Consider the following 13,792-nt stretch of genomic DNA (forward strand, 5'->3'; position numbering starts at 1 on the left):
GGTAGGGGTGTTGTAGCCCCACATACACAACTTTGCACTTTCTGGGCATCATGTCCTAAAAAAAAGTTATGTATGGGTATCTATCTGATCTTCTTCTGATCTTTTAAACACTGACCATGTGTAGCATCTTTCATTTAGGTGATATGATTGCATTTTCCCCTCCCCGTTTTCTAGGAAAATACGGAGACAGGACGACATCTGACATTTTATTTTCTACCTGATATACTGTAGGCCTAAGCTACACAAACCGATTCCAGCTACACATACCATGCCCAGTCAAGATGACCAGTTTCATGGACTGTAATGGAAATTGTGTCACAGTCACAAACAATATAGCCACATGGCTAAGACCATTCATACTGATCTTACTGATAGAAGGTGAGGATAAGGTTGTCATTATTTTAATGAATGCATACAAGTATAGAACATAAAAATATAGGGCTGGCCCATAGAAAGATGCAAATAAAGTTGTAGTTAGAATACACAATATACTGTAGCATATATTTATTTACTCACAATCTAGCATTAATTCATGTTTTACTGTTGAAATATTAAATGTTAAACAGACCACAGCAGATCATTTCATTATTCTACTAAGCTCATAGCTCATCAGTCTTCCAAAACAAATCATGGTAATTCCTCCTACACCAGTGGACCAGTTACAATATTGATTGCTACCTTACAGTCTTTGTGAAAAAACTGTAGAGCAAGCAACTGCAGTATCTATTTAGACTATACAGGCAAGGTCAGTATCATTTGATGAGTCTTCAGGCAGCTTCCTTGAACAGGGTATTATTGGTATCTTTCATGTCCAGCTCCTCCTTCTTGGGCGAGGCATTGGGGATTAATTTCTTGCAACTTCTGAAAGAAAGAAAATAAAGGAAGCTAGTTTGCAGTTGGGAGTCATTCTCACTTTGCTACTCCTGGTACAGTGTTCAATATTATACTGCTCTTGAGACTGTGTCTCGACTTTCCTCTCATCCACATCCTGGATAGTGTCGGGTAGTGGTGCACCAAGTGTTTCTGGCAGATAGATGGCGACCACCCCACTTAAGATGGGGGCTACCCCATAGATGAAGCCAGGCAGCCACGGGACAGCCTCCCCAAGGAGCAGCACCATGGGGGCCACCATCGCTCCTACACGAGCCATCATGGACACCCAGCCCATGCCATTCTGCCTGGGGCACAGAAGAGAATCCCCAACTATCAAATTTCATCAGACACCTGAACAGAATACATTTTTCCCCATTTGCATTCATCTTCATCACATATATTGCCTAATGCTAATAAATAGAGCAGGTTAAAAGATTACATAAAAAACATATACATTTTACAGTCAGTATTGGAATACTATAGTCAACTGAAACATCCTGTGGGTGATGGGTGTCATTGGTAGAGTTGGAATTACCGGACGACGGTGGGGTACAGCTCTCCAGAGTAGAGGTAGCAGCAGTTGAATGACGCGGCCAGGCACCCCTTACCCAGCACGGCTAGAGTGGTGCGCACGGTCTGTTTTTCTGAACGAAAGCGATAACAACAACAGACAACAATGAAATCACACCAGTGCAGTTAGCCATGACATCCAAAAAGAGCACAATGACACCCGACGCAGGCAAAACCACCTCACCGTATGGCACCAATATGTTGATCAAAATGGTGACTCCAGACAATATGAGTGCAGCGCACTGTGAGGGCCGTCGCCCAAATATACTCATGGACACTGTAACCACTACTTTGGCAGGGATGTCCACCGCTCCGAATATCACTTGAATCAAGTAGATGTCCACGCCAAACTTCTGCAGATCCATAGATAGACCATAGTAGGCGAAGCTGGTAGAGAACCTTAAAGAATGTCAAAGTGGGAGTCATGATCATTTCATTTAGAAGGGATTTTTGGGCAGCACTTTGTCATAGTGAAAGGCAGAAGTAGAGGAGACAGACCAGACAGCACTGAGACAGATGGTGATGTTCCTCATGGTGGGCGTGCGGAGCAGGTCCACTACAGAGTAGGAGCCCAGTGAGCAGGACATCTCTTTCTTCATGGAATCCTGCAGCATCTGGACGCACAGAGACAGTACTGAGTACTTTCACATACAGTTGAAGTTGGAAATTTACATACACCTTAGCCAAATACATTTGAACTCAGTTTAACACAATTCCTGCCATTTTATCTGAGTAAAAATTCCCTGTCTTAGGTCAGTTAGGATCACCACTTTATTGAACGAATGTGAAATGTCAGAATAATAGTTGAGAGAATGATTTATTTCAAATGTTATTTATTTCATCACATTCCCAGTGGGTCAGAAGTTTACATACACTCAATTAGTATTTGGTAGCATTGCCTTTAAATTGTTTAACTTGGGTGAAACGTTTCAGGTAGCCTTCCACAAGCTTCCCACAAAAAGTTGGGTGAATTTTGGCCCATTCCTCCTGACAGAGCTGGTGTAACTGAGTCAGGTTTGTAGTCGTCCTTGCTCGCACACATTTTTCAGTTCTGCCCACAAATTTTCTATAGGATTGAGGCCAGGGCTTTGTGATGGCCACTCCAATACCTTGACTTTGTTGTCCTTAAGTAATTTTGCCACAACTTTGGAAGTATGCTTGGGCTCATTGTCCACTTGGAAGACCCATTTGCGACCAAGCTTTAACTTCCTGACTGATGTCTTGAGATGTTGCTTCAATATATTCACATAATTGTCCTTTCTTCATGATGCCATCTATTTTGTGAAGCGCACCTGTCCCTCCTGCAGCAAGGCACCCCCAAAACATGATGCTGCCACCCCTGTGCTTCAGGGTTGGGATGGTGTTCTTTGGCTTGCAAGGCTCCCACTTTTTCCTCCAAACATAACGATGGTCATTATGGCCAAACAGTTCTATTTTTGTTTCATCAGACAAGAGGACATTTCCCCAAAAAGTACAATTTTTGTCCCCATGTGCAGTTGCAAACCGTAGTCTGGCTTTTTTATACCGGTTTTGGAGCACCGGTTGAGTGGCCTTTCAGGTTATGTCGATATAGGGCTCATTTTACTGTGGATATAGATACTTTTGTACCTGTTTCCTCCAGCATCTTCACAAGGTCCTTTGCTGTTGTTTTGGGATTGATTTGCACTTTTCGCACCAAAGTACGTTCATCTCTAGGAGACAGAACACGTCTCCTTCCTGAGCGGTATGACGGCTGCGTGGTCCCATGGTGTTTATACTTGCGTACTATTGTTTGTACAGATGAACGTGGTAACTTCAGGCATTTGATAATTGCTCCCAAGGATGAACTAGACTTGTGGAGGTCTATACATTTTTTTCTGAGGTCTTGGCTGATTTCTTTTGATTTTCCCATGATGTCAATCAAAGAGGCACTGAGTTTGAAGGTAGGCCTTGAAATACATACACAGGTACACCTCTAAATTGACTCAAATGATGTCAATTAGGCTATCAGAAGCTTCTAAAGCCATGACATCATTTTATGGAATTTTTCCAAGCTGTTTCAAGGCACAGTCAACTTAGTGTATGTAAACTTCTGATCCACTGGAATTGTGATACAGTCAATTATTAGTGAAATAATCTGTCTGTAAACAATTGTTGGAAAAATTATTTGTGTCATGCACAAAGTAGATGTTCTAACCAACTTGCCAAAACTATAGTTTGTTAATTAGAATTGTGTGGAGTGGTTGAAAAACAAGTTTTAATGACTCCAACCTAAGTGTATGTAAACCTCCGACTTTAACTGTAAGTGCAGGTACACACACACACACACACACACACACACACACACACACACACACACACACACACACACACACACACACACACACACACACACACACACACACACACACACACACATTAACACACAGTTCCTTACTTCAAGATTGATTCTGTCACCCTCTTCACGGCGTCCATTGATTCGGGCCACTGTTTTGAGATTTTTGACCGCTTGCTCAGACTTTCTGTTCAGGACGAGCCATCTTGCAGACTCCAGGAACCACCTGCACAAGTCAGATGTGGTAAACAAAATGTTATAATCAAATAGCCTTACTAGGTAAAGTGTCATGGCTGCTCCAATCCTTTGGGTCTCACCATGAGTAGAGGAAGGTGATGTAGAAAGGTACGGAGACAGCCAGCGTTAGCCAGCGCCAGTCCCGAATGAAGTAGGCCACTACTGCCAGGATCAGCTGACCCATTGTGTAACAGTAGCCTGTCCCTGTACCCACCACTGTCCTCACTCTTGTGGGAATCCACTCCACAACTAGAGGAGAGAGAAACAGAGGGACGGAGAGAGTAATTACATGGTGGGTGGGCCTCTCTCTTCTGGAACATTTCCCACCTTAGCCTGTAGTGCCCACTGCCGACCCAGCCCTTCCTGTAACTTACTGAGAGAGAAGGAGTTGAGCCCCAGGCCAGAAAGGGCCATGCCAGTGATGAAGCGGAAGAGGCAGAAGACGGAGAATGAGGTGGAGAAGGCAGCACACGTCCCTCCCACTGCCATCAACAGGTTGGAGATTAGTAGCAGGAAACGCCGTCCAAATCTGAGACAGAACGGAGAGAGAGAGAGTGGGTACAGAGGAGACCTATGCCATTAATCCCTAAAGAGTACAATACCATGTGTAGTATCTGAATAGCTGCCGCAGCTGCATACTTCCAGTATTTTCGAGGCCTGTCTATGCAGAAGAGGTATGGCCTTGTCTGAGATAAGCCAACGAAAATATCAAAGAGAGAAACCAGACCTTAAAATTGAAACAGAAAAACAGAAATTATCTGACAATCGAGATCTGAGGATCTATTCAATAAGAAAAGCAAAGTGGTACCTGTCCGACAGTCCCCCAAAGATTACAGCTCCCACAAGCACCCCTCCCATATAAATGGTTTGTCCCATCTGCTTCAATGAGCGAAGATCACAGACCAAGTCCCACTGACAAGAGAAAAAGAGAAAATACATATAACTGACAGTTTAAAACATATTCTTAAACACATCCACAATTATTTTTGACGTTGATCTCGTTCAAATATTTGTTTGGACACATGTAAAACTACTACGTAAACCTTATCCATGATTGTTACCTCAGAGATAATTGTGGAGCTCATCTCTGTCATGCTATACTCCCATCCATCTTTACAGCCCTGCAGCTCTGCATCTAGAAGGTCATCAGTATCATCACTACTATCTCTCTCCACCTTTGGACTGTAGGTCCCATTCTCTGACAGGAGCTGCCACTGGGGCGCAGCATAGCGCAGGCATCTCTCCGGCCTGCTGTTCTTAATGTCCTGGGGCACGGTGAGCAGCAGAACCTGCTCCGGGCTCAGCCTAGACAGGGACAGGTTCCTGTGGACACTGCAGTGGTGGGGGGGTACTGAGGCCACAAAGTTCTGCAACAGATTATGACTGGCCATCATAAGGATGGGCATACAGAGCAAGGTGACATGCAGGACCTGAAAGCGGCCTGTGCTGCCCACCTGTTCTAGAAGGTCTCCAAAGGCCATGGCTGTGAGACACAACTAGAAGTGGGTTTGCTTGAGAAGAGAAGTTGCTGAAGCAAGGAATGTGATTCTCCTCTTCAACTTCTTTTGTACACGCTAAAAATGCCAGCGAGTAAAAACACTCAAGTTAAAAAAACAAGTTTAAAAAACGTTGTACTACACTTGATGAGACGTGTAGCCTATCTGTGAAAGAAGTACAGAAGCACATTAATGGGAAGAAGTATAGCAATACTTGCAATCATTTTCATTGATGTGATGTTTACTCTTATTCTTTTATAATCAGATTATGTGCAGAAATAATACCTCAGACAAGAATATCCAGTGGAAGCAGAAATTTAAACATACCTGTTTGTTCCCATTATAGAACATCTGGACAAAGTACATCTAAAAGGTTTGACTTCAAAATAAATCAAATACTTCACTTGAGACACAAAAGCTGTTATATAGATTCCGTTATGCACCAGCCTTGCCTTTGTTGAAGAAAAGTCCAGATTTTAGCAAGCATCCTACTGTGAACAAACACAGCCTTCACAGCAAGAGGTTTTTTCAGAGAGAGACCAAGATTCCATGGAGTCCATTCAGACCATTCACTTCAATATGTTACATTATATTTAAAAAGTTCCCTTTAACAACAGTCAAAAAATCTAACCAGGAAAAAAACAGTGCTTTTGCTACGCATTATTAGTTAATCTGCTCTGGAATTTCTATGGCTTTTCTGAGGAAATAGACTCTTTCTGGATTATAACCTGCTCAGTTAAACCGCTCGAGGTCTTAACTACTCTTTCCATGGACCACTGAGGGAGAAGGAGAGTCCTTGCTGTGTGGCATTAATCCCTTGTCCACTGGAGAGTCAACACCATCATACTGAACACACAGGCACACACTTAGTGTTCTTTTGTATATACAGATGTCCCAACGTCTTGATTGGTTATATTTTAGTGTGAGTGAAGGGGTTAGTGTGTTTGTGTGTGTGTGTGTGTGTGTGTGTGTGTGTGTGTGTGTGTGTGTGTGTGTGTGTGTGTGTGTGTGTGTGTGTGTGTGTGTGTGTGTGTGTGTGTGTTGGGGATTGTGGGAGGGGATTAAGATTGGCAAATAACTGACTTTTTGGAACAATTATTGCTGGTATGCTGCATGGTGACAGTCGGTCAAAGAGATCATATTTTGTTATAATTCTGAGACAAGAAAGATTAGATATTAGACATGCGCAAAGACAAGTACAGTAACTGTTGCATAAAATAACTCCCTCCACAGTTTTAACCTCAGCAAAGTCCAACCACCCCCAGTCAGTAAAGGCAGTAGACAAATAACAAAGAGAGTTCCTAAAATAATTTTCCAATAATTTTGTTCTGAACAGAACCACAATTTTTTTGTTATGTTTTACTGTTCCTACCAGCAAAATAAAGTTCTGAACCAGTTCGAACTCCCAAAAAGTACAGGTTAATATTGTTCCTTCCTGTTCCTTTTTCAACCTGTGAAATCAACAGTTTTTTCCATTTATCTCATTAAATGACTTCACCAATCAGTGTGGATAGAGCAGCTTGCTCTGATGGACAGACAAGTGTTGGGCAAATTTTGACAGTAAGGTACTTAATTGTTACCCAGAAATGATTTGATATTGAGATAAAAAAACAGTTGCATTGGACCGTTACACCATCAATATGGGCTGAAGTCACCCACACAGCTGAAGTCACCCACACAGCTGAAGTCACCCACACAGCTGAAGTCACCCACACAGCTGATCTCAATGGCAAAGGTGCATAAAGATGGAGGAATTAAGGTATTACTTTTCGTTTGAGCACAATCCACAGACGTTTTAAACTACGGCGCACAACATGGTTCAATGTCACTATAAATCAGCATAATCTACTTTTTTGTTTTTTCAAACTGTCACCGTCTTAGAATTGGGATCGTGTATACTGTGCTAATGCCATTACATAAAAAGAGTAACAGAGAGCAATGTACAACATGCCGAACTTTGCATATGAGGCGTTTGTGGTAAGTACATGGGGGCCGCCATCTATATTCACCTTCCCCATTGCAACCATTATTGGCCACTGATTTACCTCTCCCTAAAGCGGATGTCAGGGTTTACTTAGTCCTGATTGCTGCCAAATTTATTCAAGACTATTTGGCCCTCTAGTAGTTATCATGAGAAGTGGAATCCTGCGATTTTAGCAGACTAAGGGCGATTTATCTATTTGACAATCATTCCTTACAACTGAAATAAAGTATTGCATAGTTTACCATGGAAACTCTAATATGGCAATAGCCTACCCTACACATTTTATGAATGGAAAAGTCATGGTGTAGGATACATTTTTCCTTTCCGATTTATGTAATCCGTTAATGATTTTACTTGTCTTAATGAAATATCCCAATTTCTTACCCATTTAACATTTTTAACTAAATCATAATTTATTTTTAATCAAATTATTAAAAAAAAGTTATTTAAAGTTGCACAAATCTTATTAGAATTGTTTTATTTAACCCTTTCAAAAACAAAACAACAGTCTACAAACAGCATACAACTTGGCGTGATTGTCTATGCATGACGAGCTGTTCGTTGTTAGGCTAGTAGTGAGGAGTAACATTTACAATGTTGTGAGGATAGCGGAGATTATTTATTTATCTGTAGAACAACGTGATAACAATCAATAGTGAACCTTTATACTTACTTACAGGGCCAAAGTAAGTAGGCCAGTAGGACCTACAGTGGCATATTGTACTTTATTGAAGCAACTACGTCTGAATTGGAAAGAAATAGGGAAAGTAATTTCTTATTATTTGGAAGTTGCTATCTTAACCATAGAAACAGATGCAAAGTGTGTCATCATAATGATATTTTAATTGTCTATCATAAATGTTGTTGTAATCCATATCACTTTCATTTACAATGTGGTAATTCATTAAAAGTTGGTGGCTGAAGATAGTAGGCATAATTTGGGTAAGTAATATTTGCAATTAAATGTTTTAACTAAATCAGCGTAATTGACAAGCTACATTTCCATTCAGTATTTTATTTCAGGTGCAATATGTCATTCTTCCATTTATCTTTTTCCTTTTTCGTTGTTCGTTATGAAATGTTTTCTTCATTGGAGCAGGAGGAGTGAATGCAGACAATTACCATTTTCTGCTGTCTAGAGTCAACAGTCAGATCAGCTGGTCTAGTGCAGTGTTTCCCAGCCCCTTGTCCTCAAGTACCCCCAACAGTACACCAATTGAATCAGGTGTGCTTGTCCAGGGTTACAATAACAATGTGTACTGTTGAGGGTACTGGAGGACCAGGGTTGGGAAACACTGGTCTATGGTGTCGTTTATTTCAGTGCTCGACGTCGCCGGTCTACTAACCACCGGTCTACTAACCACCGGTCTACTAACCACCGGTCTACTAACCACCGGTCTACTAACCACCGGTCCTGGCAACCATCATTACATACACCTGCTCCCCATTATTGCACACAACTGTTCCCCATCATTACACACACTTGCTCCCCATTATTGCACACAAATCAAATCAAATCAAATGTATTTATATAGCCCTTCTTACATCAGCTGATATCTCAAAGTGCTATACAGAAACCCAGCCTAAAACCCCAAACAGCAAGTAATGCAGGTGTAGAAGCACGGTGGCTAGGAAAAACTCCCTAGAAAGGCCAAAACCTAGGAAGAAACCTAGAGAGGAACCAGGCTATGAGGGGTGGCCAGTCCTCTTCTGGCTGTGCCGGGTGGAGATTATAACAGCACATGGCCAAGATGTTCAAATGTTCATAAATGACCAGCATGGTCAAATAATAATAATCATAGTAGTTGTCGAGGGTGCAACAAGTCAGTAACACAAGAGTAAGTGTCAGTTGGCTTTTTCATAGCCGATCTTTGAGAGTATCTCTACCGCTCCTGCTGTCTCTAGAGATTGAAAACAGCAGGTCTGGGACAGGTAGCACGTCCGGTGAACAGGTCAGGGTTCCAGCAGGTCTGGGACAGCAGGTCTGGGACAGGTAGCACGTCCGGTGAACAGGTCAGGGTTCCATAGCTGCAGGCAGAACAGTTGAAACTGGAGCAGCAGCACGGCCAGGTGAACTGGGGACAGCAAGGAGTCATCATGCCAGGTAGTCCTGAGGCATGGTCCTAGGGCTCAGGTCCTCCGAGACAGAGAAAGAAAGAGAAAAAGAGAGAATTAGAGAGAGCATATTTAAATTCACACAGGACACCGGAAAAGACAAGAGAAATACTCCAGATGTGACAGACTGACCCTAGCCCCCCAACACATAAACTACTGCAGCATAAATACTGGAGGCTGAGACAGGAGGGGTCAGGAGACACTGTGGCCCCATCCGATGAAACCCCCGGACAGGGCCAAACAGGTAGGATATAACCCCACCCACTTTGCCAAAGCACAGCCCCCACACAATCCAGACATACTCTATATCGTGGAGTTGAACGCATCCAGACATACTCTATATCGTGGAGTTGAACGTATCCAGACATACTCTATATCGTGGAGTTGAACGTATCCAGACATACTCTATATCGTGGAGTTGAACGTATCCAGACATACTCTATATCGTGGAGTTGAACGTATCCAAACATACTCTATATCGTGGAGTTGAACGTATCCAGACATGCTCTATATCGTGGAGTTGAACATATCCAGACATACTCATTTTTTACATTTACATTTTAGTCATTTATCAGACGCTCTTATCCAGAGTGACTTACAGTAGTGAGTGCATACATTTCATAATTTTTTTTCTCCATACTGGTCCCCCGTGGGAGTTGAACGTATCCAGGTATACTCTATATCATGGAGTTGAATGTTTCCAGACATACTCTATATCATGGAGTTGAACGTATCCAGACATACTCTATATCGTGGAGTTGAATGTATCCAGACATACTCTATATCATGGAGTTGAACGTATCCAGACATACTCTATATCGTGGAGTTGAATGTATCCAGACATAGTATGAAAGGTGTTCTCTTGTGCTAATGTATTTACTTTTCTACTTCATGTCTCACACTGTGTTCCATAAGACAATCTGTGACCAATAAGTGACCAGAACCCCACTCACATTATCCCATCCGGTTATTCAACTCGTTTGACATTTGGACCCAGAGTACCGTGACTTAGCAATACTTTGGGACAGTTCTCACAAAGGAACAAAGTAATGATCAAATTATATTAACAGGAATTGGGAGAAACGGAGGGGGGTCGTCTAGACCTGAGAGAGTGAGCCAGAGGACAGGGTGAAAGACGTACAGCTATACTGTAGATATTAAAGTATTATTAATCATTCTCTGGAAGTAGTATTTTCCTTAGCTATCCATGCATGTATACAGTATGTACTGTCTATAAGTAAGAAACGTTGCTAGTCGAGTTACAGATATCTACCACAGTGGCAATTGGTTTGGAGGAATCTGCTCTGCTCCAATAAGAAACAGCATGAGTTGTCAGAATGAATGACTCTCTACTTGTAAGGTGCCACCAGACAATTCCAGACCAGTTTAGCCTGAGTTATGCAGAGACACACTGAACAAGAGTTCCAAATGTATTGTTCCAGCCTTAGGTAATTATGGAGTAAAAGATAAGGGTTTTACTAAGCTAACATATGAAATTGTATTAATATGGTAAATTGAAGTTGAATGTATCCATTTTGACCCCTTTAGGTATCAAAAAAATATAGCAAAACATTTATTGAAAATTTGAATTTGGGTTTACTGCTATTAGCCCATAGAAACAAATTGAATAACAGATAAATTCATGGAAAACAGGTAGTCCAAAACTTAATCAAAAGGAAGTTTGTTTTAATTGTGTCTGTCCTATATCTGAGAGATAAGATAGATCAGGATATTATTATTTCTTTTTTATACCCATATTTAACACTAAAAATGAATGGAAGTATAGTTTAAACCAGTACTGAGCTACCTTCAGACTAGTTTTAGAGCGTCCTAGAGCGACATGTACGTGTTCGTGAGAGTCTCACCATTCCTTTTTCATATTAGTTTGTAGGCCAAACCGTTCGGATGCTACAGACGTTTTTGTGAGAAGACCGATTTTCGGGATGTCTCATCATCTGACAAACATCACTGCAACTCCACAGATGAGGAAGGCCTCCATTGGCAGATGCAGTGGATTGAAACGCAGCACATGCAAAAAAAAACGGATATCTCTAGCTTAAACAGATGGATTTTGATTGGGATATTTTTATTATGCTAATTACATTTCTTTCGGAGGGTGCGGACATCGACTCTAGTTTTTATGCTGTTAAAACAGCCAATAATTCAGTGAGGGAGAGTTTGACCTTGTAGGTTTCGATGCACTATGTGTTTGTACAGGTGGTGCGAATAGTCATCGACACCTTAAGAAGGCTAAACTTTTCTCTAATTTCCTGGGAACGTCAATGTGACAACTGTTTATAAAGTAAACAACAACTGTTTATAAAGTAAACAACAACTGTTTATAAAGTACACATGGTGAATATATATTTGTCTTGTAATCAACTGTTGAAACAAGGCATGTAGATGTGTAATGGAGAGGACTGTCTGGAGTAACTGGTGACTCATTTCGTCCCCATGTCGTTTAATGCTTTACAGATCTCTGGCAGAAATACTGGTAACAGCTTGGATCCTATAGTCAGAGAGATTGCAATGTGTGTCGGTGTTGAGTTGCCACACAGTGTGGGAACGTGAGGTAAGCCGGTGTATGTGTATCAAATCAAATCAAATGTTGTTGGTCACATACACATGGTTAGCAGATGTTATTGCGGGTGTAGCGAAATGCTTGTGTTTCTAGCTCCAACAAGTAATATCTAACAATTTCACAACAATACACTCAATACACACAAATCTAAGTAAAGGAATGGAATTATGAATATATAAATATTTGGACGAGCAATGTCAGCACGGCTTAGACTAAGATACAGTAGAATAGAATACAGTACGTATATACGTATGAGATGGGTAATGCAAAATATGTAAACATTATTAAAGTGACTAGTGTTCCATTATTAAAGTGGCCAGTGATTTCAAGTCTATGTATGTAGGGCAGCAGCCACTAACGTGCTAGTGATTGTTATTTAACAGTGTTGTGTCTGTGACTATCATAAAATGTGAAGACTGTTATTTTATCAAATCAATTCTCTATGTGTAATTATTATTATGTGATTAAACAAATCATGTAAACATTAATTAACTAGGAAGTCGGGGCACCACGGGAAAATGTTTATAGAGTCTCTATTTCCCGAATCGACTCTTCAGATATTTTCATATCTTATCGATTAGTCTTCTATTAATGTATCACTATTGCCTCATTTCTGAATGTCGCAATCATTTAGATTTACATTTTAGTCATTTAGCAGACGCTCTTATCCAGAGCGACTTACAGTAGTGAGTGCATACATTTCATACATTTATTATTATTATTATTATTTTTTTGTACTGGCCCCCCGTGGGAATCGCACCCACAACCCTGGCGTTGCAAACACCATGCTCTACCAACTGAGCTACAGGGAAGCAAACCCTTTGATATCTGCATGAACCCTAGTCTCCATAATGACTCAACAATATACAAATTGGGTTAATCATTTATTTACTAACTAGCTAAACAAATCACAGAAATACATAAACCAAAAATATTGTTACTGACACAATGCATTGATAAGTCCCTAGTGGGCTAAACCGGTATGACGGCTTGGTAGACAATAGAAAGGGGTGGGGACAGGAAAAGAGCGGGAAAGACAAAATGGATTTCCTACACACAGTTGATAATTATATTCATTGAAATGCTAATCCTTTGTACATGAACGGCCGCTCATTCAAAAATAATTGCTATGTATATATTTACATCCGGTTGTCGTTGTTTTCTTCTCCTGTTGGAATCGTCGCTCCATCTGCTGGAAAGTCAGTTCATCAGAGAGTCTCTGGTTAACTTCCCCAGAAGTCACAATGTCTTTTGTGGTTGTAGCTTTCTCAGCGGTTCTGTTGTAATGGATACGTCAGGCGTACAGATGGTCGTTGCACAGAATAGATGCTTCCGCGGTTGTCGGTATTCTCGTACTAGATTTACGTCATTTCCAGCTGCAGAATAGTAATTCTACGTCTATGATTTGCTCTTATTCTGTAGTGATCGATAGTCCCTCTACTAGAGGGAGGAAACTGATCCTTCAGATCGTCACAGGAGAGTTATGACAACAGCTCCCAGCTTTGATGCACCTGTACTGACCTCGCCTTCTGGATGATAGCGGGGTGAACAGGCATTGGCTCGGGTGGTTGTTGTCCTTGATCTTTTTGACCTTCCTGTGACATCGGGTGCTGTAGGTGTCC

The 13,792-nt window shown here is 41.3% G+C and overlaps 1 protein-coding gene across 2 annotated transcripts; it reads right to left on the bottom strand.

Annotated features, from left to right (window-relative positions):
• Window positions 1–385: 385 nt before the first annotated feature.
• On the bottom strand, window positions 386–6,398 carry slc22a6l (solute carrier family 22 member 6, like). 2 transcript variants are annotated; one of them, XM_029770019.1, is made up of 11 exons: window positions 5,818–6,378; window positions 5,056–5,655; window positions 4,803–4,906; window positions 4,369–4,523; window positions 4,075–4,243; window positions 3,860–3,983; window positions 1,942–2,057; window positions 1,628–1,842; window positions 1,409–1,517; window positions 975–1,178; window positions 386–861 (listed from the first exon to the last, which is right to left on the bottom strand). In XM_029770019.1, exons 2-11 carry the CDS (start codon window positions 5,473–5,475, stop codon window positions 768–770), a joined length of 1,710 nt encoding a protein of 569 aa, XP_029625879.1. In that variant the 5' UTR covers window positions 5,476–5,655; window positions 5,818–6,378; the 3' UTR covers window positions 386–767. The 2 variants fall into 2 exon arrangements, with proteins under 2 accessions (XP_029625879.1, XP_029625877.1); XM_029770017.1 differs by having other exon boundaries at window positions 386–1,178; window positions 5,818–6,398.
• Window positions 6,399–13,792: the final 7,394 nt, after the last annotated feature.

The sequence above is a fragment of the Salmo trutta genome, chromosome 12 (genome assembly GCF_901001165.1).
Source record: "Salmo trutta chromosome 12, fSalTru1.1, whole genome shotgun sequence".
NCBI lineage: Eukaryota > Metazoa > Chordata > Actinopteri > Salmoniformes > Salmonidae > Salmo > Salmo trutta.

Coding starts and splice junctions, on each gene's coding strand:
- slc22a6l (XM_029770017.1), bottom strand. CDS start 5,475: ATGGCCTTTGGAGACCTTCTAGAACAGGTGGGCAGCACAGGCCGCTTT. Junction 2,058..3,859: donor GTGACAGAATCAATCTTGAA/GTAAGGAACTGT, acceptor CTGTGCGTCCAG/ATGCTGCAGGATTCCATGAA. Junction 1,518..1,627: donor CAACATATTGGTGCCATACG/GTGAGGTGGTTT, acceptor GCTTTCGTTCAG/AAAAACAGACCGTGCGCACC.